Source organism: Ambystoma mexicanum, chromosome 5p (assembly GCF_040938575.1).
Source record: "Ambystoma mexicanum isolate Mex_15411 chromosome 5p, UKY_AmexF1_1, whole genome shotgun sequence".
Lineage (NCBI taxonomy): Eukaryota > Metazoa > Chordata > Amphibia > Caudata > Ambystomatidae > Ambystoma > Ambystoma mexicanum.
The window spans coordinates 1360506426-1360533453 of NC_090930.1; the positions used below are offsets into that span (position 1 = coordinate 1360506426).

The 27028-nt window shown below is 46.1% G+C and overlaps 1 protein-coding gene across 1 annotated transcript in view; it reads right to left on the minus strand.

The window, feature by feature from the left end:
* DNAH5 (dynein axonemal heavy chain 5) overlaps positions 1-27028 on the minus strand; it is a 4235244-nt gene that overhangs the window by 612464 nt on the left and 3595752 nt on the right. The window contains exon 66 of the mRNA XM_069613779.1: positions 13558-13801. Within this exon, the coding sequence (XP_069469880.1) occupies positions 13558-13801 (244 nt within the window). The remainder of the gene's footprint in view (positions 1-13557; positions 13802-27028) is intronic.

A 27028-nucleotide genomic window follows, 5' to 3' on the forward strand; every position in this document is an offset into this window, starting at 1 on the left:
GCATTGTCAATTGGTCAACTGAATGTCTATTGTGTTTTGCCATATTGCGCACCCATTTTTTCATACAATATACTTGGCACGAAATTCTGACCATTCGTTATCAACAGAGGTATGGTCCCCATGGAGGGCAGCAGACAGGTTGTCCATTCTGAAAATGTTTTGAAAGACACCTATCCATTCAGTCTTGGTGGGGAGAGTTGCCCTTTTCCAAACCGTTGTGAGACAGGCCCTTGCGGGCATCAAAAGGCCCTGTATCATTTTGGGTACCTTTGTTTTTTTTTTAACTTCTTTTTATTAAGTTTACAACATGTAAAACAATCCCCAAAACATCCCCCATACCTCCTCCCTCCTCCCACGAGAGGCAATCTCAAATCCTTCCTTAATCCACTGTCACTTGTGTGATTCTATGTTGTTCCCTGCAAATCTAAGAGTCTAAGGTATTGGGGGCACCAAGCGGCCTAAAGTCATCTTTGAGAAAGGCCATGGTTTCTCCCCAGTCTTTCGCAAAGTTATGCACATTGCCGTTCATGGCATACGTGGCCCATTCCAGGGCAACTATTTCCCAGACTTTGCGCAACCAGTCCTTTATCGTTGGTATGTTTGGGCTCTTCCATCTTTATGCAATTATAGTAATTGCTGGCAATGTTAGTGCCACTCTTGCTTTCTCTCGGGTTCTGGGTTCCCCGGCCACATCCCCCCACCCCCTTTCAAGCCCAGCAATATGTGTTCTGGGGGTCTGTACCCTCCGACCCGTAGGCTTGCTCCTGTGCCAGCTGTACCTCTTTCCAAAAGGGCTCAATTTTCGGGCATCTCCACCAGATATGTTCCACCGTATCCTCCATCCCAACCCCCTCCAGCACTCCCCTGCTGACCCCAGGTATATTCTGTGAAGGCGGGCTGGCGTATAGTGCCATCCAAAAAGTATTTTGTACCAGGCCTCTTGAAACTGGGACGCTCTCGCTAGCCTGGGAATCTTTCACCACAGTTTCCCCCACTCCTCCCGTTCTAGGTCCCTCCCCAATATCTGTTCCCATCTGTGCATGTATGGCCATTGTTGTCTGGGAGTGCGTCGTCTAGTATCTTGTACAGGTTGGAGATCAGCCCCATGGCCCTGTCATTTGACAGTAGGAACTTTTCAAACGGCGTTACTCCCCTAGTAGCTGCCACCTTAATGGCTGGGTGAAGTAGCCAGTGCCGTAGTTGGGCATATCTAAGCTTCTCCCCTTCCACTATTGCAAATTCACTTTTGCATTCCATGAATGATAGGATCTCATTTTCTCAGAACTTATTGCGCAGTATCCTGCATCCTCCCTCCCGCCATTTCTTGAACGCCCCTCCTTCTGTCACAGGCGTGAAGTCTCCATTCTTAAAGATGGGGGTGAATGGGGGCAGGAAAGTCGTGATTCCCCAGGTTTCCACTAACCTGTCCCAGTTATCTGCCACCAGTTTCGTGATGGAGCTCTCGTACATGTGCTGCGGTCTATGCTGCTTCGGCAACCACAATACTTTTACAGATTATGTCTCGTCAGTGCCCTGTCCATCTTGACCCACTGTTTCTCCTCCCCCTCTTGGAGCCATTCCCTGATCACCCTCAGCTGCCTGGCTTCGTAGTATTGTTGAAAGTTGGGAAGGGCCAGTTCCCCCCTCCATCCTGGGGGCTATAAGTAAGTGCCTGTTAATCCTCGCTCTTCTGCCTTCACATATGAAATTGTTGTTTAACGTCCGTAGCTCCCAGAAGAAGCTTGCCGGTACCACCTGTGGGATGGCCTGGAATAAGTATAACATGCGTGGCAGCGCAACCATTTTTACTGCAGCCAGCCTCCCCATCCAAGATATCCGTAGGTTTAGGGGAGATCCAGGTGTGTCCCTCTGACCAATATATACCTGCCTCCTTTGTCCCGGAGGAACTCAGTGACTCTAAAGTCCACTGTGTTTCTGATAGCCAGCGCCACTCCCCTGGTCATGGTCGCACCCGAAGCCTGAAATATTTGGTCAAACCCTCGCAGCCTTAGTCATGCCTGATCTTTATGTAGGAGATGTGTTTCTTGTAGCCCCAGGATATCTGGTCCCTCCTTCATCGTGAATCTCTCCAGCTTTTTCCTTTTCAGGGGGGGAGTTAATCCCCCTGACATTATGAGTTAACCGCATGAAGAGTTGTCTTTGCATGGCGCCTATGTGTAGTGGTGTCCATGGGAGCCCTCCTTCTAGCTTACTCCCTCGGTTCCTGTTCCCATCTCCCCCCATCCGTGTGGTTCCCCTTGCTGCCCATCCTGAACCTCCCTTCCTCATTGCCCCGTTCTCCAGTCTGCTCGTGCCGGCCCCTTTTCCTTGTCTTGCCTCCCTCCCCATCCCGCTCCCCCAGTACCCCCTGCTGTAGGGAGTCCCGCAAGGCCCCCGGGCCTCGTCGCCCTTGCTTACTCCATGATCTTTGCTTCCTTCGTCACCCTGCCCATCTGTTCTTCTTTGTGTCCACCACCCCTTTTTCATTTTACCTAGCAAACATGAAAATACTTATAATTGTGGCTGGTCTCGAAGTAGGACCCAGCACTATTCCACCGACTGATCCCACTTGGGGCCGACCAAGTCATGTAGCCAACAAATTAAGGTTGATGTAATTTGAAAAAAAATCTCTTTTCATCAACAGAACTGGTATATGAATTTCTCTACCAGTGTGAAGGGCAATGACACCCAGATCACCATTTTTCCAAAGGTTAGTGTGAAAAGGATCATAGATCTATTAAATTTGAGTTCCACTCCCTGTACTAATATGAATTATATTGTATCCTTGGTGTCCTCTTGAAACACTAAAATGAAAAATTGTTTTACTTTTTATTCTCTGAATAGAATTACAATTCCCGATATCCTTACCCGAAGAAGGGTGAGACACCCCGAAATGCGTAGTTTTTGATAGGAAGTGCCAACCTGAGAGATCTCAGCTCATCACAACCTATAACATCAATCCCTATCGTGATATCTGGAACAATAAGACTCACATGAGCTGTATCATGTTGTTGTTTTTTACAAAATGTTAATGAATGTATTACTCACTCTTTTTTTGTTTAAACTGTGTCAAAGCATTTAATCCATAAAAGACACAGTGTGACCAATTCTTCAGCTATAAACAAATGTAATAATTGTATCTCAACATTTGGAAGTATTGTAATGTGAGTAACTTCCCTGTGTAATCAATTATCGAATCTCACAAATCGATGCACTGCATTCTATGACAAGACGGAGGCGAGCATTATGCTTATCTCTTTAATTTGCCACCAACATAGCAATTCAACTTTTAATAAACTTTTACAAAATAAATGTTTCTTTTGCTTCCATGAAAAAAATTAATCTTTAGTTTTAAAGTTTGGAGTCTTTGTAGAGGCTCTTCCCTGGTCTCCTAGAAGTCCCATGAGCCTCCTGGTGCTCAGTAGTCCTTCCTCCACCAATCCGGAGTCTGACACCCCTATAAGGACTCCCCACACTAGGTCCTTTCCTCTTTCTTTTTGCTGCCAGCATACGGAGATAAGTGATTTATTTTCTCTCAGTATGAACATATTCTTAGTGTATTTTTCCTTTCATGAATAAGAAAGTTATCTATATATAACGTGAGTGCAGCGCATATTTATTTAAGAAAGTAAAACAAAAAAAATGTATATATTTATACTTAAGTAAACTTCAGCATTATTACTTTGTAAGCGTTCTCGTAAGGCGGCGCCCTGCGTCCGCTTCAGTTCATTCTTAAGCGGTTCAGCTAACCCGCGTTTGTCTCTGCTTCCCCGTTAGTTCGAGAGCTGAGGAAGCGGAGCCGTAGCCGCAGGCGCTCTCGCCCGCGTTAGGCATCCGGCCCGCTCCTCAAGTCATCGCACGGCATTCTCCTTTCATCGCGTACGCGAAGGGAGTGCTGCGTGTTGTCTGTGCCCTATCTGCTTTTCTACTGCCATAAAAAAAAAAAAGGAATTAGACTGGATTCCTGATACGGAGCGCGTCTTCATTGAGAGGCAATTAAAAACAAAAAAAACTAAAAAAAAAGATTTTTTATTCGTTCTTTACAGCAGCACACGTGTCTCCAGAAGGCCTTCACATTAAATTGCCTCATTCAGTGGGCCTCATTCAGTCGACTGTAAGGCACGTTAGCTTTGCTAACTCAAGGAAGTTATGGCCCATTATGAAGAAGGAGAGCACTCCACATCTCCTGATTATTCCGAGGAAGAGTGGGAGGAAGAACCCTCTCATCAGGAAACAGAACTGTCACTCAGTTTTAAAAAAGTACTAGGAGAATCCCTATCTCTAGCAGTTTCAGAGGGTGTACAACCTATTGCTCAGAGATTAGACATGCTGGAGGCATGGATTTTACAGAAAGGTCAGAAATCTCCTAATAAAAAGAGGGTGCTTAGCCCTGGCGAAGGCCCGTCGACTGGACACCCCCATAGAGGGGTTAAACAGGGGTGTAAGGCTCGGAAGAGCTCTGACTCTTTGACCCCCCCGAGCAAGGAAAGGAGGGTAGACCAAGACCCCCAAAAGGCAGACGATCCCGTCGCAAGATTGAAGAAGGCCTTCCTGGCAAAATCAACAGATTGCCAACCCAGACCCCCTACCCCAGGGGTGAATATTCTCGGGGACATAGACCAGGGCTACTCGCCCGATGAAAAAGCAGAAGAAGATGATGAACCCTCAGGGCACACAGCAGCAGATGAAGTGATCCTTGATCAAGAGGAAGACACGAACGATATGTTCGACCCAGATACTATTAGGCATCCGAAATCTAAGGAGTGGGTTCCTTCCCCAAAGGTAGCGCTTTACATGGCGCAGCATATACGCAAACCGCTCGATAGAGAAGTAAGGTCTCGCATGAGCGAGCTAGTAAAGCTTCGCCAGAAAAATGCGATAGAGCGCGAGTCGCAGTCTTCCCCGGGGTTTATAAGCAACATGTTCCTCGTGCACAGAAAAGAAAAAGTGCGCCCGGTTATCAACCTAAAGAGCCTAAACGAGTGGTTAAAATACAATCACTTCAAGATGGAGGGAATCCATCTTCTCAGAGACCTTCTGCGCATGAGAGATTGGCTAGCACGTCTGGATCTGAAAGACGCATACCTCACAGTGCCCATAGCAGAAGACCACCGCCGATACCTTCTTTTCCGCTGGAACAAAGAGGTGTGGCGTTTCAAATGCCTTCCCTTCGGCCTCGCTTCAGCCCCATGGGCCTTCAACAAACTTATGAAGCCGGTGGCAGCGGCCATAAGAGAAAGAGGTATTCGGATCATAATTTATCTAGACGATATCCTGATCCTGAACCAGAGCAAGGACGCCCTGGTCACCGATATTCGTTGGGTTTGTACCTTACTATCTTCCCTGGGGTTTCTAGTGAACCTCGACAAGTCTCAATTGCAGCCACTTCAAAGAGTGGAATTCCTAGGTTTCACCATAGACACAGTAAAAGCAACTCTGGAACTTCCGAACCAGAAAGTAAAAGCAATAAGGAAGGAGATCAAGTCAGTCCTAGCGAAAAAGACCATCTCGCTACGGTAACTAGCCAGAATAGTGGGACTTCTGGCAGCTTCTATCCAAGCGATTTTCCAAGGGCCCCTACATTACAGAGCCCTCCAGAGACTCAAGATCAGACACCTGCAAGGAGGTTAAGGATACCATCAGATAGTTACCTTAGAGGGTGAGGCAATTTCAGAGCTTCACTGGTGGTTGCAAAACATGGAAGCCTGGAACGGTCGAGCCATCCTCGGCGACGTTCCAGATATTACTATAGAATCCGACACGAGCAGAGCCGGATGGGGAGCAAGGTGTGGTAAATTAGAAACAGGAGGGAAATGGTCAGAGAACGAGTTACAACTCCACATAAACTGTCTCGAGCTTCTAGCAGGCTCCTTTGCAGTCCAAACATTCACCAAAGACAGGGTCAAATGCTCAGTGCTGCTGAAGATGGACAACATCTCCGCAGTACGATACATAAACAAACTAGGAGGTACCAGAACGAGAATGCTAGCAGAACTAGCGGAAGATTTCTGGCACTACTGCCTTCAACACCGGATAGCAGTAGCGGCGGAGTATCTTCCAGGAGCCCAAAACGAAGTGGCAGACTGGAACTCCAGGTACCTGAGATTCCAGCAACTGGAAACTGCTTCCCCAAGTTTTCAACAAATTAGATCAATTATGGGGTCCATTACACATAGATCTGTTCGCATCCAGACTGAATGCTCAGACAGCCAAGTACTTCAGCGGGAGGATGGACCCGGGGGCAGCAGGGACAGATGCATTCCTCCATCATGGGCGGGAGCAGTGCACTACGCGTTTCCACCCTTCATAATGATCACGAGACTTCTAGCGAAGGTTCGCAGAGACCAGGCAGAGCTAGTTCTAGTGGTCCCCCTTTGGAAATCTCAGCTCTGGTTTCCAGTAGCGATGGAACTTTCCTCGGATTTCCCGAGGAAGATACCTCATCGGCCAGATCTCCTCCTCAGCGCAACCGGCCAGAGCCATCTTCTGATAGAGGCGGGCTCCCTGCAGTTCATAGCCTGCCGAATTTCAGGGAGAGATGGGAACTGCCAGGAATTTGGGACGTCCGTGACATTCTCAGATTGTTCTCTAGCTGGCCAGAAAACAGCCAACTGTCCAGATCCCAGCTTTCTGGGAAGTTAGCGATGTTACTCTGCCTAAGAGCATGCAGGAGAGTTTCAGACGTGAAAGCCTTAGAGATAGATAGAAAGATTTTTTATCCGGAGGGTATAGCCTTTACCATAGTGCAAAGGACTAAATCAGATTCCACGGTGATCTCCTACCCTTATTTTCCCGAAAACTCAAAACTATGCATAGCGAAATGCATTAAAGACTATGAGACCGCGACTGCGCTGATTAGGCCGCAAGGCGTTACCCAATTACTAATAGCGTGCAGGAAACCTCACCATGCAGTGGCTACTGCGACAATTGCTAGATGGGTGAGGGAAGTTATGCAGTGGGCTGGCATAGATTTAACGATATTTGGAGCACATTCTGTTAGAGGCGCCATGGCTTCTAGAGCCTTCTCCGTAGGTGTGTCCTTGCAAGACATCATGAAAGCAGCAGATTGGTCTTCAGAATCCACCTTTAAAACTTTCTATTTTAAGCCAGTTTCAGAGATGGCTAGTAGGGTGGTACAGAGCTTTGAACAAGCATAATGCTCGCCTCCGTCTTGTCATAGAATGAAGATTGCCCATGCTAACTGCACTGGTCAGTCTTGATTCTATTAAAGACAAGGAGGCGAGCATTATATCCCACCCAGATGAATGCGATAAAGTTATTATACTATTGAAAGTATTTGGTACCAGAGCTGTTTATCAGTACATTGCATTCCCTCCCTCATTGTTATTTCTCTGTTTCTCGTAGGAGACGAACAGAAGCCCGCATGAAGATGCCGGGGTCTAAGTGAAAGCGAAATCAGTTGTCCCGTTGGACCTTATAGATAGCAAGCTGCGTCCTCAGTTGTCTCAAGGAGAAAGTTGATGTTGGACAGTTATACAGACTCGGTTGTTGCGGCAAGCAAAGAAAGAGGAAAGGACCTAGTGTGGGGAGTCCTTATAGAGGTGTCAGACTCCGGATTGGTGGAGGACGGACTACTGAGCACCAGGAGGCTCATGGGACTTGTAGGAAACCAGGGAAGAGCCTCTACAAAGACCCTAAACTTTAAAACTAAAGATTTCTTTTTTTCATGGAAGCAAAAGAAACATTTATTTTGTAAAAGTTTATTCAAAGTTGAATTGCTATGTTGGTGGCAAATTAAAGAGATAAGCATAATGCTCGCCTCCTTGTCTTTAATAGAATCAAGACTGACCAGTGCAGTTAGCATGGGCAATCTTCATTGTACATTGACTATTCAAAATATATAATTTTTAAAACCAATCTTTGAAAGTAATGAGTCTAAATAAGCCTTACAATTATATTGTTTAAAGTGTGCACTTAGTCTGCCCCCCGTTGCCTTTCGAGGGACCTATCCTTATTCTATTAACTAGATCTGGTAGCACAAATCTGACAAGGAGCACCTGAAAGTTAACAACATACTAATTTGAATTGTGAAACTAAATAGAACACCTGTCCATACAGAGTGCACCTCTACACCTTACTACTCTTAAATCTCAAGAAGGATCTTTCCAACAAGAAATGACAAAAAAAGAAGACTGGGGCCATTTTGACAAAATGGGCACCCATGGGTGCTATACTGCAGCTGTGAATGCAGGCAGCGGTAAAAACACACAATGGTAGGAAAGGCAAACCATTTTACATGAGAAGATAGACAAAGGGGATACTAAGTAACCCCTCCAGCACTCTATTGTAAGATAGTGGGACTCATTACGAGTTTGGAGGCAGCCAGGCCCTTAATAAGGGCATGGCTGCCTCCAAACTCGGGTCCAGGTTCTCTGAATACGGAAATACCGGGCCATTCCGACCATGGAGGGCCCGGTATTTCCCCATCCAGGGAACCTGGACCCGGACCATCCCCATTTGAGCCCCCATAGGGCTCAATGGGAATGGGGAGAATGCTAACAACGGGCGCCTTAATGACGGGCCCGTTGTTAGCATGCTGGCCCGCGAGCGGGACCCGCTAAAGACGTCTGGTAAAACCAGACGTCCAGAGTGGGTCCCGCAAGCGGGCCTCGTAATGCGGCGGTATGGGTTTAACGGCGCTGGCAGCTCTACCGGCGCCGTTAAACCCATACCGCCAGGGTCGTAATGAGGCCCAGTGTGTGCTAGGTCTACAAAGGTAAACCTGTAAGTAAAGTCAATTTCACTTCACTACTCTTGGAAACAGTAGTTTATCCCAGAGAAGGCATTTAAAGCTGAGCAGAAATCCAAAGGATTTCTCTGTGACACTGCACTGGGGGTGATGTGTGTCACAATGTAAAAAGATGATGCCTATGGAGTTTTTCAGACACCAAAACCAAAAGAAACACAGTATTCAAATCAAATAAAAATGCATGAGAGAGTGGGGAAAAGGTCCCACTCTCTCCAGGATAACAATTAAAAGTCCTAAAGTCCAGCAAAAGAGCTGGGGGACTCTAAGGTATAAGGGAATTAGCATATTTCTGAGAACTCTCCCTAACACTTGTCCCTCCCAAACTAAGGGACGGGAGGATTTAATGAACTCCTGGATGAATCTCCTAATCCAGTCGCTCATACATTCTGGAGAGACCATCAGCATTTTGGTGATTACACCCGGACCTGTGTTCTATGGTGAAATCAAACCCCTGGAGGCTGATTGACCATCTTAACAATTTAGGATTCTCCCCCTTCATCTGCATTAACCATCTCAAGGGTTGGTGGTCTGTTTGAATTACAAAAGTAGATCAATGCAAGTATGGTCTAACCTTCTTCAAAGACCACATAATAGCAAAACATTCTCTTTCAATAGTTGCCCACCTTGTCTCATGGACTTTCAGTTTCCAACTGATGAAGCAGATAGGGTGTTCCCTGCTTTTCTCATCCAGCTGACTCACAGCTGCACCTATTCCTGCATTTGAAGCATCAGTTTGTACAATAAAGGACTGATTGTAGTCAGGAGCTCTTGAGACTGGAGCTTGACAAAGGGCTTTCTTAAGTCCCTCAAAGGTCCCATAGTTCTCAATGAAGTTCCTATAGTAACCAGTGAGACCTAGGAAAGCTCTCACTTGGGTTTGAGTAGTAGGGGTGGCCCTGTCTTGTACAACTTGTACCTTGCTAGGCAATGGCCTTATTTCACCTACTCCTACCTCATGACCAAGGTAGACCACTTTACTCTGACCAATTTGACATTTTCTAGCCTTTAGGGTCAGATGGGCCTGTTGAAGAACCTGCAAAACATATCCAAGGTGGTCAAGATGTTCTTCCCAAGTGGGGCTGAACACTGCAATGTCATCCAAGTATGCCATGCAGACGTCCTCCATCCCATTCAGAACTTGATTCACCATCCTCTGGAATGTAGCAGGTGCATTTTTTAATCCAAAAGGCATAATCCTAGGTTTATGGTTCCAACGACCAAAAGTTCTAAAAATGCTACCACCAAAGGTTCGAACACCAAAAGTTTGAACCTTTAGTGGTAGCATTGTAAAAAAAAGAAAACGGGGGCTGCAGGGGTTTCCCCCGCATCGCCCCGCTCACTATACTTTATGGTATAGTGAGCAGGGGCTGCGGGGGATACCCCCGCAGCCTTCCGTTTAAAAAAAAAGAAAAAGAAAAAAAAAAGAAAAAGAAGCGGGGCTGCGTGGGTGTCCCCCGCAGCCCCTGCTCACTATACCATAAAGTATAGTGAGCGGGGCGATGCGGGGGAAACCCCTGCAGCCCCCGTTTTCTTTTTTTTACAATGCTACCACTAAAGGTTCAAACTTTTGGTGTTCGAACCTTTGGTGGTAGCATTTTTAGAACTTTTGGTCGTTGGAACCATAAACCATAAATCCATATATATCCATATATATACTTTATGGTATAATGAGCGGGGGCTGCGGGGGACAACCCTGCAGCCTTCCGTTAAAAAAAAAAAAGAAAAGAAAAGGACCCTGCAGCGCCGTTTCCCGATCTTGGAAGTGAAAGGAAACTGGCGCTGCAGGAACCCAGTGTGAAGATGAAGGTAAGTGGGGTTTGTTTATGTTGGGGGAATGGGTGGGGGTGTGCTGAGGGTGTGGGTGGGTGTTATGGGTGTGTTGTATGTGTGGGTGTGAGAAATTATGTGTGTTCGCATGAGAAAGGTGCAAACTTTTGGTAGTTCGCACCTTTCTCATGCAAACGTTTGGCCCGCGGTACTTTCAGTCACAGGCAAAACACTTGGATTCATAATCCTAAACTGGTAGAGGCCTCCTGGGGTAGAAAATGTAGTTTTCTCCTTGGCATGGTCTGTCATAGCTATTTGCCAATAGCCTGATGTTAGGCCAAATGTACTGAGGAACTCGGGTGAACCAAGGTTGTCCACCAGCTCATCTGTCCTAGGTAAAGGATGGGCATCAGTCGTGGTGACTGCCTTAAGAGCTCTATAATCGCCACAGAATCTCAATTCCTTGGATCCTGCTTTTGCCACTAGTATAACTGGACTAGCCCATGGATTTGGAGATTGCTCTATTACCCCAAGATCAAGCATCTTCTTGACCTCTTCCTTTATGTGGGTTCTTACATGATCTGACATTCTGTAATCCCCGTTTTTGACAGGGAGACAGTCACCAGTGAGTATATCATGCTGGCCCCAAATGGTAAAGCATGGTGTTAGTGAAAACAGGGAGGCAAACTGATTCAACAGAACTTTGCACTCCTCCTGTTGTTGCAAAGTCAGATCAGAAGAGAGATTAACGTCTTCTAATTTTCCATCTAAAAGTTGTCCCCTGAGGAGGTCAGGTAGAGGTTGACTCTGCTCCTCCTCCTGATCAGATGCTAAAAGCAAAGCTCCTAGTTCTGGTCTGGAAACATATACCTTTAGGCGTTTAGTGTGATAGACCCTAGGGGCCTTCTTGGGATTGCCCAAGTCCACTAAGTGATTGACCTCTCCAAGTTTGCCCACAACCTTCAAGGGTCCAATCCAGAGTCGCGCCATGTGACACTTGTGTATAGGCGCGTTATAAATGCCATATCATATAATTTGTCCTGTAAGGCCCTCTGCCTTGTAGATACCATAACTAGAACAAGCTGGTCTGGAGTAAAATTCTACCATGTTGGCCTTCTGGTCATGCCAATGTTTGACCAGAGCCCGACCTGCTTTCAAGTTATCTGAAGCTTCTGTCATCATTTGTGAGATTCTCCTTCGGAGACTTAGCACGTAGTCAGTGATGGGCACTCTCCAACCGTGTTAGGCATAATTATATGCAGTACCCTTTGGGAACACCACACACAATTAAGACTACAAGTGACACTACAAATTTACCTTTGGTGCAAGCCTGTACTACACAGTAAAAGTGGTAGTGATGGCTTAGCAGCCAGACTTATCTCAAGAGCAAGTGAGCAGTATCAATAGTTACACAAAGGACCTGGCACCTCTCGGCCACTGCATTGCCGCTCTCTGCTCCAACTTTCAGTGCTATGCATATGACACTCAGCTCATTTTCAGGCTCCCTTCTGCCACCTCTTCTCCTTCTCTCATCTCCGACTGACTGTCTGCTATCCAGGAGAGGTGTACCGCCAATGATCTCTGCCTTAATGCCAGTAAGACAGAGATTCTCCTCATCGGCACACCTGCACCCTCCTTTCCTGTCACTCTCTGGTCTGCCTCCCTTGGCCCTATTCCTGTTCCTACCTGTGAGGCTAGGAACCTATGGTTCATCTTTGACTCTCCTTTTCTCCTCACATCTCTGACGTCTCTAAGAAGTCAAACTACCAACTGCACCTCCTCAGAGGTATTCTTCCTTTACTATTCTTCCCCCAGAAGCTCACTGTCTCTAGATCTCTGGTTCTCTCTAGGCTGGACCGCTGCAACAGCCTCTCTCTAAATCTGCCTGCTTCTACTCTCCACCCTCTGCAACTCATACAGACAGGACTGCAAGACTTGTCCTTGGCCTCAAGCCGATGGATTGTATGTCTCCAGCACTGAAATCTCTGCATTGGCTCACAGTGGCTGCAAGGATTAAGTTCGAGACCCTCTGCATTCTGGGGCCTGGGTCCTCAATACCTCCAACTCTGTCTTCATAAATATCTTCCTACTCGAGCTCTTCACTCCTCCTCCTCCAACTCCCTCAGGGTCAGTTGCTTCTCCAAGCAACGAGTTAGTGGTAGATCTCTTTCTTCGGCTGGGGTCTCCCTCTGGAACAGCCTCCCTGCCTCTCTGAAACTCAAGGAGAAACATCTCTGGTTCCAGAAGCACCTCAAGACCTTCCTCTTTGCTTCTGCCTTCTCTTTTCCTCTTCCCTGCTGATTTCCTGTCTGGTACTGCACTGGTCATCTGACTACCCTCTGATTTCGGGCCAAGGTCCTTACCCACCCGGCAACCCTTGCACTTGGGTCTGTATCTGTAACCCTACAGTCCACCTACCTGTACTTTTGACACCTTCTGTCTGCACTTACCCTTGCACCTGTCACCTTCTGGATGCACTTCTTATTATTGTTTTGATCCCATGTACAGCACTGCCCCCTCCCCTTTCCCCTGGCACTTTTCCCCTCCCCTGCACTTATGCAATCTCAATGTCACTTGGCCTAGTAATATTGTTGTCTCTGTCCTCCCTCTGTTCCCCCTTCCTTGCCTCGTCGCGCCTTGAAACACTTGTGTATAGGCGCGTTACAAATGCCATGTCATAGTATTACCTTACCTCCGCTCCTCTTCTCAGATCACTGTATTTCCCCTGACTTTGACTCTGATTTTGGGGCTTAACTTTCAGTTAGTGCATCACAGGAAAACTGTGGTTTAAAATGTTATTTATGGTCCCTCCCAGGCAGAGCAGTGTTGTTACAAAAGAAAAAAGGAACTTTCTAGAAGCCAATCAGCAGCAGATTGCTTGTCAATGGTGGGGAAGAATTCAGATGTGTATTTATTTATTGGTGAATTGTTAGGTGTAAAGCAATGCTTGATAGCTGCTTGGATGTATGAAGCACTGGATAAGTAGATGTGAAGTTGAAGTAATTAAAATATGTGACTACCTGGTCTGTATTCCTCTCTGGCGGAGTTGATCTGAATCTCTGTCTCTGCGGATATCTGCAACTTCTGAGTCACTTCTTCAGCAGTTTTCTTAGTGTTACTCAGAACAGTGATAAGACCTTCATCCTCTACCAGAGATCCCTGGGTACTTGTCAGTCGGTACAAAAGGTTATCTTCAAGTTCTTTCATTTTCCTCTTGTTTGCTGTTACATCTTCCATGAGGTCTGTCCTTTCTTTCTCAAGTTCCTGTTAAGGTGTTAATATGTTGTTGGAAGAAAATAAACACATTAACAGTTGTCAAATGCCATCTTTCATGAAACGTTATTCTTCACATTTTGTTTTATGTTAATGTGCTAAACGTACACTGTCACAGATGATCATGCTTCTATTTAATCCAAATAATCTTTATTATTTGGTTTGTAAAATCGTTAATAGTAGCACTGCAAGTTGAACACAGAGAAGAAGAACATGCGGGTCCCCATCCAATCCCAGACTGTGGAACCCCACCTCCTGATTTCACATATCTTTATACCTTTTTGAATACATTGGTCTGAATGCAATGAGTGGAAGATTTCATGAACTGACGAGGGAGGGATTCAGTCTACCATTATTAACACAATGGCTGGCCCTGTAACACCAGGCCAACTTAGACCCTCAAGGTCATTTTACATGAGATATCCCACCCAACTTTGTACATCGAATATAATTACACCTTAATATTCTTTTAATTGCAATTGTCTGAAGAAATGGTATTAGTGTTCAATAATCTATTGTTGGCAGTGAAAATAAATTATGACTCTAAATAGTTTTGCTGGTGCTGCAGATTAGCAATGTGTAATACATTGTTAATTGCAAAGCTGCCTTACTGTATCCTGCCTGCAGACACACATTATCAAAATTGATTCTTCCTTCAGCTGCCTCTGTCCTAATACTAACAATGAGGTGCAGTCTTTATCAAATCAATGTGTTCTTTACCGTCTCATCAAATTCACTTTGAATTATATTAATATTCAACATGCTTAATGCACATATTCTCATTTTCCCCCTTACAATTGCATTTGTCAAATGAGCTTACTTTTGTTTAGAAAATGACCCCTCCACTGCTACTACTTATGATGTAAATGTGGCTCGTGATTAGAATGGTAAAACTCTTCTTCTATTTGCACAGAACACAGGTGCTGTGGTAATGTCTATAAATTCAAAAGGGGGGAGTCACTATAACAAAATAGGGATGCTTCTGAATATAATAGTGCAGAGGTTTGGAGTAAACAGAAAATTAGTAAGGGGCTATCAGAATCCTAGTATAAGATACAAATGTGGTCCTCAGTTCTAGTTCTGAAATCTAAAGAAGAGATCAGACTCAGGGTGATATCGCCTCAGCTGAAATTACAAAAACTCACTCATAATTCCTAAAAGCCTGGGGCTCCATTCCACTGCCATGTTGGGGAAGAGGTAGCCCTCATGGGCTCTCTGGATAGCCCCGGGGCTGAGATGGTAGCACTCCTGGGCTGAGTGGTATGTCTTCTTGGTAATGGGCTTGTTGAAATGCCCTTCTCGGCTTATCAAGGGTTTGTCTCTTTTGGGCTCCGAAGTGACGCTTGACAGCCTTCAGTCACTACAGGTCTGCCTGTTGAAAATCTATTTCCTCACCCTAAGTCCTTGGTGTAATCTCAGGCTGCAGTAATTGTTATCATGTTCCCCAGCAAAGAGGTTGCTGTATCTTCCCTGGGTCCAGGTCTCTAGACCAGGAAAAGATTGTCTGTTTCCTCCAATTCTTATCTCTGTCTTTATCTCTGGACTTTGGGCCAAAACAGAATCTGAACTAGGACTCCCATAATTCTTGGTTAAGGAGCTTCCCCTTCCTAAGCAATGAAAGCACAATCTCTCTTTTCTTATATTCCTCCAGTGTCTTCCTTCGCAGCTCTTCCTGAACTTTCTCTGGTTTGACTCTCTCAGAAGGTCTTTCTTCCCCCTGCTTTCCTTTCTCTCCATTCTCTAACGCCAAACTCTTCCTGATGTTCCATTTGTATTCTTACTTCTTCTCTCTCTTTCCCTCCTTGTAGACATATCTTTTGCTGTTGTTCTCTATCATGTCCTCCTCTTATTTGTCACTTTTCCTCCTCCGCCTCAAACCTTTCCGTGTGATTTTGTCTTTTTTCCTCCTTCCCTCGGTTTCCCTTCTCCAACTCCAACATTTTCCTGTTTAACATTGTCTCTTCCCTGTTCCTATTCCTATATTAATTCTGCTCTCTCTACACCCCACCACTTCCAACTGCTTTTCAAACTCACCCCACATTGCGCTATTTGGGTGCCTTTGTATACTGGTTGCCTAGTGTCATGTGGTCCAATCACTCCTGTAACTGGTGGGAAATGTCTGTCTCTCCAAGGGGCTCATGCAATTGTATTCTGCTCCCTAGTCCACTCAGTTGTCCATTGTAACCTCTTAATGGATGTCAGGTGCAGCTACTCCTTACTGTTCTGATTAGCCACATTTGTACATTTGTTCAAGCCATCAAGGGAGCCTTGCATCAACTTGGAGTAAGACAGACCTATCATGTTGACTGGCCATCTTTGCAGTAGCGATAAGCTGTGCATCTGTGTCCGACTATGCCAATCCGCAGACCATGCCTGCGACTCATGGGGTCCCAGAATCACTCATCTTTGGTTATTGGACTGTTTCCACTGCATCTATGTTTAGCAAAGAGTCAGACAGGAATGCTCATGGACAGTTTATTCCAAGCTTCTTAACTCATACACGCTGCTCTCAGACCATGCTCAAGGACCACAGCCATGCTTATAGGTGGGCTCTGACCTTGGGCTGCTCAGGAAAGGTGATGGCATGGGAACAACTTGAATATAGAGGTTGGAGAGGGAATACAGAATCTGGAGGTTGCCCCATCTACCAGCTCTGTGCCAGTATTCATTAAGGGGATATTTCCTCCAGACCCAAAGCCTCCCAAGCCCCAATCTCCAACTAGCCCTATGCAACTTTGTCACAGGTTCCTCTGGCACATGACAATGTTGTCGCTCTCTGAAAGTGAAGATTCGCCACAAGGTATGGGATGACCCGAGACAATTTGTTGTTTACTTTGTTATTATGTGTGATGTTAGCGGCAAAGGGTGGCTAAAACATTGGCAAACTAATGCAAAACCACTAAGTAGGATATGTGTGGGGGAAGGCTCACACCCATAGAAAAACTAGACTACTCTTCCGCATACAATGGACATCATGTTTTGAACCAAGTTTGTGGAACTAGCATGCAAAAGAAACCATAACTCTGCCCAATCTACTTACTTAGTGTAACGATTCAGTGAAGCACTTCTTTTCTATTTACTTACTCCTAAGGTAATCTCTTCCCTTTGATATGACACACTATTATGGTCTTCCCCATCATCTTCCTAACCCCTTCCCCCAACTCCTTTCTCACACTGTTACATTTTTCTTACACTGATGTGATGCTGAGTAAAAAGCAACAATGGCAACTTGTCAATCTTCCAATAGACAGGCAAGTGACTACCCACCGTAAGTTGAAGCGAGTGAGAAAAGTGAAGAAAAACAAAACCACGGGTGGCTTGAGAGTGTGTTATTCCCCAAGAACATGTTGAAGAAATGGAAACAAATAGCACATTTATTTAAAGTAAAATGATAGAGGGCCATAGGACGTACAGGTAGTTGTGAATGGGAATACATTACTTCAAAGGTGAGGCCGACCACAGTACACAAAGGGATTTGTACACAAGAGGAAAACAATTCTGCCTATGAGAAATACCAATTGAAACAATTAATGCACTGTGAAAAACATTTGTCCCACAACACTGTACCAGTGCACAAAACGGTGTGCCACTACCCCATTGCATAACTGTCAAGCGGGGTCTCCTCCTCCCCAGACTCCTCCTCACCTGTTTGCTCAGGTACTTCCTCCACTCTGACTGAGCTCTTCTTCTTGGTCTTCTTCTCAGGCTTCTTCTCTTTTTTTTTTGTCGTAAGTAGGGCCGCGCTCCCTCGACCGCCTCCGTGGTCTGAATACAGTATAGATCCGGAGGTAAACCGAGGAGCACGCCCTAAAATGGGGAAAAAGCCGTTAGGCAGAAAAACCCCTGAAGATCACGAGACTGTTGTGATGGGAAGGTCCAGAAAATTACTAGAAGGCTAGCTGAAGTGGGGAATCCGGTCTGCCGATACCACAGACGCTACCCTCCGATCTTGGATGAGGAGGCTGGTTGCTGGGTCTCTAGTACCCTTCGGGACCCAGGGATAATAGGTGTGTAGTGACACTGTAGATCCAAACGGTCTCACGGACTTCCGTGAAAGTATCTGCACCGCTGGAACGAGGCAGAAAAGTACAGAACAGAGAAGGTAAACAATAGAGGAAACAAGAAAAATAGAATAGAACGGAGTAAAGACAGAGTCTCCCTTCCGCTCGAGCGGGTTCTGACAGCGGAGACCAAGGTGGGTAGCAGAGATAGACACGTACAAGGAATACGTGCGGTAAATAGAAAACGCGTAGTGAAAGCGAAAGTAGCTTGAAAAGATCCCGATCACCTTACATGAAGACCTTAGGACACCATGAGTGGCAAAGAACAGGAAAGGCTAGAGCAAAGCGATACGGGAAGAGGATGAAGGCAAGTCACTGTAAGAGACTGGCAGCGCAAGTAACAATTACGATACAACGCGCCGTGCGCTAGTTTGATCAGCCAGTTATAGGTTCCGTCGGCCATCTTGGAATTAACTAGACCATTGGGTTTGCTCCTGGAATCCATGTTAGTAGTACTTCCAACAGTAAACTAGCTTCCAGGGCTGGTGCATGACAGTATGCCCCCTCCTATACTTGCTTCCTCCTGGTTTTCCCAGATACAGTCTATGGAAATGCTGTACAAGTCTGGGGGCATGCACATGGATTCTTGGTTCCCATGTTCTTTCGGCGATGGGATAGCCTTTCCAGTGGATCAAATATTGCAATGTTCCTTTCCTGTAATGAGAATCAACAATTCTGTCCACCTCATATTCTTCTGGTTCCTCCTGAGGTGGGACTATGGTTCTTCTCCTAGATCTCTTGAAAGGATCTTCTTGATGTGTTGAGTAGGGAGGCATGGAATACAGGATGTATCCGCCGCAAGGCATGGGGTAGCCTTAATCGGAAGGCAACTGGATTGATTTGAGACTGAATCTGATAGGGACCTATATATCTGGCTGAAAACTTTCCCATATGAGTCCACCTGGGAAGATATCTTGTAGATAGCCAGACCAAGTCTCCCGGCTTCCAAAGGGGAACCGCACTGCGTTTGGCATCGGCATAGGTCTTGTATGTCTTGCGGCTGTCCTTTAGTGCTTGTAAGGCCTCCGTGTGGGTACGGTGGAGATCTGTGAGCATCCTCTCCAAAGCGGGAGTGGTGGTCTGACCTCTGAGAACTGAGGCTCCTGGTAGGTGGTGAGGATGGTATCCATACGTACACTTGAATGGACTCATCCTGATTGCTGTGTGGTAAGTGTTGTTATAAGCAAACTCCGCCATCGGCAGCAGGACTGCCCAGTCGTCTTGTTCCTTGTTACAAAAACAGCGAAGATACTGTTCTAGGTTGGCGTTTAACCTCTCTGTTTGCCCGTTGGTTTGCGGGTGAAACCCAGACGAGAGGGCCCTTTGGATACCCAGTTGGGTGCATAATGAGTCCCAGAACTTTGAGGTAAATTGCGTTCCCCTGTTGGATATGATGGAATGTGGTAAGCCATGTAACCTAACCACCTCACGGAGGAAGACAGTAGCGGTTTCTGAGGCAGACAGAATCCCCGAAAGGGATACGAAATGTGCCAATTTAGTGAACAAATCTACAATCACTAGAATCGCAGTCTTCTCCTTAGAGATGGAAAGTTCCACTATAAAGTCCAGTGAGAGGTCTTCCCAGGGGCGTGTAGGTGCCTTAGCTTGATGCAGGAGACCGTGTGGTCTGTGACGGGAGGTCTTGTTGATGGCACAGGTAGGACACGAAGAAACATAAGACGTTATGTCTCTTCGCATAGACGGCCACCAAAAGCTCCTGGAGACTAGTTCAAACGTTGCCTTTTCTCCCTTATGTCCTGCTAGGGGTAGGTCATGACAAAAACCAATCGCTTGTGTTCTCAGAGTGGGTGTAGGAAGAAACAAAGCTGATTGATGAAACCACAATCCCTCACGTTCCTGCAACTGGCAGGAGTTTTTCTCCTCCTGTGAGCTATGAAGCACTTCCTCTCCGAATTCTTTAGGAAAAGATTGGCAATTATGTGGAAGTGGTGTCTTGGCAGAATCTTCTCCGTCCCCACCTCCGATAGATCCTCATTAGCCCAGCTTCGGGATAAGGCATCTGCGACACTGTTTTGAGATCCCGGGATGTGGGTGATCTGGAAGTCAAAGTTTGAGAAATAGTATGCCCAACGAGCATGCCTTGAGTTTCTGCACTCCATCTGTTGAAGAACCTTCAGATTTCCATGATCCGTGCGGATTACGAACTGATGTAAGGCTCCCTGTAGGAGATGTCTCCATTCTTGGCAGGCACTTCGTATTGCCAACAGTTCTCTCTCGAGTACCGAGTAGTTCCTTTCGCTTCCCGCCAAGGTACGAGAGTAATAAGCAATTCGGTGTTCCAATTTGTCAGCTCCTCTCTGTAACAAAACGGCTCCCAATGCACCTCCAGAGGCATCAGTTTCTAGAACAAAGGGTTTACTCTGATCAGGCTGGACCAGAACAGGAGCAGAGGTAAAATATTCCTTTAGGTTCCTGAAGGCTTCCTGAGCGCCGGGTCCCCAATGGAAAGTTACTCCCTTCTTGAAGAGATTGGTTATGGGCAACACAAGATCCGAGAAGCTTGGTATGAACCTGCGATAGAAATTCGCCAGACCTAAGAAACGTTGGATCTCCTTGACTGAGGTGGGTTCTGGCCATCGGTCTATAGCCTGAACCTTGGTTGGGTCCATGCGGATTCCCTTGGCGGATAAAATGAACCCCAGATAAGGTACCTCTGAGGCCTCCAATTTACACTTCTCTGGTTTGGCAAACAGATTGTTCTCTAACAGTCTGCGGAGAACCTCGCTTACATGGGCACGATGTTCAGCTGAGGAAGGGGAGAAAATCAGTATATCGTCGAGGTATACGACCACTGATATGTATAACATATCCGCGAAGATTCTGTCAACAAAACGCTGGAACACAGCTGGAGCATTCACCAGGCCGAATGGCATAACGCAATATTCGAATAAACCCAACGGGGTTCTGAATGCCGTTTTCCACTCATCCCCATTCTTGATCCTTAACAAGTGATATGCTCCTCGGAGGTCGAGTTTGGTAAATACCTTGGAGTCTCGCACCGCCTCGAGAATGTCTCTGATGAGTGGCATCGGGTATCTGTCTCGAATGGTTATGCTGTTTAGACCCCTGTAATCAATACAGGGGCGTAATTCCTTAGAGTCCTTCTTTGAAATGAAAAACAAAGATGCTCCTCCTGATGATCTCGATGGTCTGATAAGGCCGTTTTCCAAACTGGCTGCTAAGTACTCCTTCAAAGCTTCCTTTTCAGTCAAGGATAGCGGATACATGCGTCCAAATGGAAGTGAAGTTTCTTCCTTGAGGTCTATGCTGCAGTCCTCATTGCAATGAGGCGGGAGGAGTCTAGGTTTGAGATCTTCGAATACTCTTGCGAAAGACTGGTAGTGCCTAGGTAAGGAGGATACCAAGAGGCTACCTTGAACACTAGCCAGACTGGATCGAACCTCTGTCGAGGATTCCCTCGGATTCAAGCAGTGCTCTTGACAAAAGTCTGAGTCGAAATTGATCTTGTTCCTTGTCCAGTCGATTCTGGGATTATGTCTTCCCAGCCATGGAATCCCCAGGATCAACAGAAAATGGGCTGCTCTGATAACATCAAAGCGGAGAGTCTCGGCATGGTGCTCCATTCCGATCGTGATGGGAATGGTCTCCATGGTAATGGGTCCAGAAGTTAGAGGACGACTGTCCACCCCTTCTACCGGTATAGGTCTGTCCTTTTCTCTTGGTGGGATCTTGTTCTCCTGGGCCCAGGTCACATGGATGAAGTGTCCTGCAGCTCCGCAGTCCAGCATGGCCAATACTGAGAGTTTCTGTCTTGGTCTGCAAGTAAACGTAACATGGAACACCATCAAACGGTTATCCTCTACTCCTTCAGGAGTGGTTCTGGTAAGGTGGCAAGGGTTTGGGCTGTCTTCCCCATGGTCTCCCTTGCAATTACCTGGGGTTTGGCGTTTCCCTGTCGCTTAGAGGGTATGTCTGGACAGTCCTTGAGTGTATGCTTAGCTGACCCACAATACATACAGAGATTCAGGTCCTGTCTTCGCCTTCTTTCTGTCTTGGTAAGGGGTCCTCTGGTAGAACCTATCTGCATAGGTTCCTCCAAGGTAAGACGTTCTCTTCTTCCCTGAGGGGGGGCTGTACTGAGAGGTCGGTCCCCTTCCTCTTCTCCTTTCGGTGCACCTTTCCTGAAGACGGAAATCAATCTGAAGTACTAGGGTAACTAGTTCTTGGAAGTTATTAGGCCGGACCACTCGAGCCAGCTCGTCCTTAAGGTCTTCATTTAAGCCTCATCGGAATAGAGCCTGTCGTGCTGTGTCTGGCCATTCTGTAGACACTGCCAAGGCCTTCAACTGGGCAATATAACCATGTAGGTCTTGGTTCCCCTGTTTGACCTCGAAGAAGGCGTCGTACTTAGAATACTGTACGTCAGAGCGCTCAAAGCTGTTCTTGAATTCCTGTACAAACAGGGCATAATCATTCACCATAGGGTCTTGGCTGGTGACCAAAGGGGTTGCCCATGCCAGAGCACTTCCAGCCAGATTGGCTATGAGAAATCCTAATCGAGCCCTTCCGGACTCAAATGCTCGAGGTCTAAAAGAGAAATAAACCGAGCAGGCATCGAGAAATTCCTTGATGTATTTGGGATTTCCATCGTATTTTCCATAGGTAAACGGCATCGGAGGTAGGTCGTCTCTACTGGCTTCCCGAGCCGCAGCTTGCTGTCGAAGAAGAAGGTTCTCTGCATGGAGTGATTGCATATCTGCTCTAAGGCTCTGTATGGCGTTACACATCTCTTGGATCTGTTCCAGAGATGCCATTTCCTTTCTTGGGCATTGTATACTTTCAAGCGGGGTCTCCTCCTTCCCAGACTCCTCCTCACCTGTTTGCTCAGGTACTTCCTCCACTCTGACTGAGCTCTTCTTCTTGGTCTTCTTCTCAGGCTTCTTCTCTTTTTTTTGTCGTAAGTAGGGCCGCGCTCCCTCAACCGCCTCCGTGGTCTGAATACAGTATAGATCCGGAGGTAAACCGAGGAGCACGCCCTAAAACGGGGAAAAAGCCGTCAGGCAGAAAAAACCCCGAAGATCACGAGACTGTTGTGATGAGAAGGTCCAGAAAATTACTAGAAGGCTAGCTGAAGTGGGGAATCCGGTCTGCCGATACCACAGACGCTACCCTCCGATCTTGGATGAGGAGGCTGGTTGCTGGGTCTCTAGTACCCTTTGGGACCCAGGGATAATAGGTGTGTAGTGAGACCGTAGATCCAAACGGTCTCACGGACTTCCGTGAAAGTATCTGCACCGCTGGAACGAGGCAGAAAAGTACAGAACAGAGAAGGTAAACAATAGAGGAAACAAGAAAAATAGAATAGAACGGAGTAAAGACAGAGTCTCCCTTCCGCTCGAGCGGGTTCTGACAGCGGAGACCAAGGTGGGTAGCAGAGATAGACACGTACAAGGAATACGCGCGGTAAATAGAAACACTCGTAGTGAAAGCGAAAGTAGCTTGAAAAGATCCTGATCACCTTACCTGAAGACCTTAGGACACCACGAGTGGCAAAGAACAGGAAAGGCTAGAGCAAAGCGGTACGGGAAGGGGATGAAGGCAAGTCACTGTAAGAGACTGGCAGTGCAAGTAACAATTACGATACAACGCGCTGTGCGCTAGTTTGATCAGCCAGTTATAGGTTCCGTCGGCCATCTTGGAATAAAGTAGACCGTTGGGTTTGCTCCTGGAATCCATGTTAGTAGTACTTCCAACGGTAAACTAGCTTCCAGGGCTGGTGCATGACAATAACAGACACATCATAAATTGTATGCCAGCAGATTTAACACCTGTTTTAAATATGTTAAATTAAGAGATATTATTGCACCAATTTCACATGTTCATTAATCAAGTAATTGTTTATGTGAAAGTTGATGAAATACAATAAAACTTGCTAGAAAAGAAAATACAATCCTAAAAACATTTATGTCAGGGTTCTGCCACAACATGCCTGATTTCTTTGAAAGTATAATTCAGTGCTGCTCAAATAATCCTTGATGCTGTCAATAAAATCACAGAGATGTTCAAATATGATACTGAAAACACCATTCTACCAAACATGCTGCTCAAATACTCCACAGTGCTCTCAAATATACCAAAGTTATCTGTATTGGACAATCTATCAGTTTCCACATTACACCACATTACCTCAGTTACTTGTTTTTTCCTATGTTCAGCTGCGTTGGGGAATTATACAAAGTATTAAAAGAGAGAATGAACGAGAGAGTGCTCTGTTTTAGATGTGTTGGATGGGATGGTGATGAGGAATCCGTGGGACCAACATCCATCTGAAATAACATTACCAGGGGAAAGTAATGTGTTCTTCTAATGGAATGTGTCCTCCCACGGATTCCACATCTTTAAAAAAAACTGCCATAGCAATGTTTTGTAAATGCCGTTTTTATAGGGCTGCTCTTCCAAAACGGGTATCTTGACCCAACAGAGTGTCTAGGTAATAGTGCTTGGAAAATGTATGTAGGGAGGACATTGTTGTAACTTGACAAATATCATAAACTTGTATCCCTCTCAGGAGTGCTGACAAGGTCGCTACTTCTCTGGTAGAATGAACTCTTGATATTTCAGGACCGTTCTTTCCTGCTATTGTATAATATTCAGATATGCATCGGATTATCCATCTGAATAATGTTTGCTTGGTCACTCCTCTACCTAATCTGGGACCAGGCAAGCCAATAAAAAGCTGATTTTTCAATCTGAAATTGCTCGTCCTAGCAATATAAAAACATAGTGCTCTCTTTGGATCCAGTCTATGGAATCTCTCCTCCTCCTTGGAAGGGTGAGGCGCAGGACAGAAAGCAGGTAAGCCGATTTTCCAAGATAGATGAATTTCAGAAAAACTTTGGGAACTAAGGGATTGCAGACCCTAAGTGCTAGCTTCTCATTTGTGAAGATCGTGAAAGGTGGTTTACATGCAAGGGCCGTAATTCACTCACCTTATGTGCAGCAGTGATGGCTACAAAAAGATTGCTTTCCATGTAAGGAGCCTAAGCGGCTTGAAAGGTGCTCCCATCAGGAATGTTCCTATTAGATTCAGGTCCCAGGCTGGCACTAGGCAAGGCACTGGTGGAAAGGTATTTGTTAAACATTTCAGAAATTGAACAACGTGGCATTTTGAAGTATGAATCTTAATCAGGTGTGTGCTTGAAAAAAGAAAGGGCAGCTAAATCTCCTTTCACCATAACCACTTGTAAACCCTGATGAGACAGGTGTAAAAGGAATGATAAATACATGGATGTGCTGCATGAGAAGGTGTTTATATCTTTTGCTCCAGTTACAAAATGTCTTCCATTGGCAGTGGTATAGACCCTTAGTTGCTGGCTTTCTGGCCGAAAGCAACACCTCCATAACGTATTCAGGGTGGTCCCAGTCAGTCCTTGTATCATCTTAGGCTTTCAGAAACCAGGCATAAAGATTCAGGGTCCTGATTCCTGGGTGGAGAACCAGGCCTCCATCTTTGTGGGAAAGCATATACAAGTGTGGAAAATTCCAGTCCACTACAACTGCATCTCCCAGTGCTCCTCTCTGGGGAAATTCCCTGGAACAAAACAGCTGTTAGGACGGGACGCAAACAGACTAATTTGAAAGCAAAGTCTTTTGAAGGACTTCCTGAGACAACTCCAACTCATGGGAGACAAAGCCCTGCCTACTCAGGTCATCTGCCACCGTATTCTCCCTTCAAGCTAAATGAACTGCCAACAAGGAGATTCCATATTGTAACCAGAGGTGCATTGCCTCCTTGCCCAGTGGTAGTGACCCTACACCACCTCTCTTGTTGTGCTAGTGCATGGCTAATCTGTTGCCCATCATGATCAGGACATTTTGTAGCTTGTATTGAAGGCAGAAAGGCCATCAGTGCCAATCTGATCGACCCCTGAGCTCCAAAAATGTATATGTAGTCTTGTTTTAGTTGGGGCCCATAGCCAACTTACTTTCAGCTTTTTCAGGTGTGCACTCCAGCCCTTGAAGGAGGCATTTGTAACACAATCATTTCCGGCCATGGTTGCCAAAAAGGTTCCCCAGCCATCAAGTTCTCTTCATGGTAGGTCCTGTGCTGCCCTGCTCAGGACTTAAATAATATCTGGCGTGCTTCCTGAGAACTGCAACCACTGAGATCTGAAGGCCCACTTAAGTGACCTCATCTTCAGTCAGGCCTCCGGCACCAGAAAGATGCACAATGCCAATTGACCCAGCAAGCTTAGGAAAAGACCAGCAGAGTTTGGGCGCTCTGAACTTTCATGACCATCTGAAGTATATGCTGAGCTCTCATGTTGGGGTTGGGGGCCTTCCCCGAGGAGGAGTTCAGGACAGCTCTGGTGAATTGGAGCATTTGTGAGAGAGTCACTTGAGACTTCTTAAAGTTGTGAGAGAAGCCCAGTTTGTGTGGGAAGTGGCAGGTGCAGTTGAGATATTTCAGAGCCTGATCCAGGGAATGTGCCCTGATCAGCCAATCATCTAGGTAAGGAAAGACGTAGATCCCCCTCTTCTCAGACTTGCTGCCACTACTGCCATCAAGTCGGCGAGCTGCCCGAGTTGCTTCACTGGTGCAGTTCGCCTTCCTTGGGCCCAGGCCTGCTGTGACCCGAATCTGCTGGTAGGCAGGTAGATTTTTTAATTGTTAGTCTTTGTTCTGTTTATGGTGGGAATTCATTAATGTCATTATCTCCTTCTTTTGCAAAGGTCTTGATGCTGGCGTGCCGGATGGAGAGGCATGTTTTCTAGGTAAGAGAAAGCGCAAAGCGCAGCGCCTTTATTGTCTTTTAAAGCTAACCTCTGTTTTCTTCTTCTTTTCCTCACAGGCCACTGTGGTGCTGCGAGTGGATAAGAGCGTGATGAAAAACAGGCCCCCGCAATCCGTTAAGGTAAGTACAGCGCTGTGTGGTTGTTTAATATTGAAAGCAAACCTGAATAGGTCTCTTTTCCTTTGCAGATGTTGCTGTGGTGCTCCGGATGGAAGCGTGGCGTAGTGCGATGGAATTCAGGTAAGACTGATGGAATTCAATGTTTTGGAAGCGCGCATTCTAATATTGTTTTTTCCCTTTCTCGTTATTGCAGGTCGCAATGTTCGAACAGCAGCTGTGGTAGCGGTTCGCAGGAAGTCCTTAAGCTAGTACTCACAGGT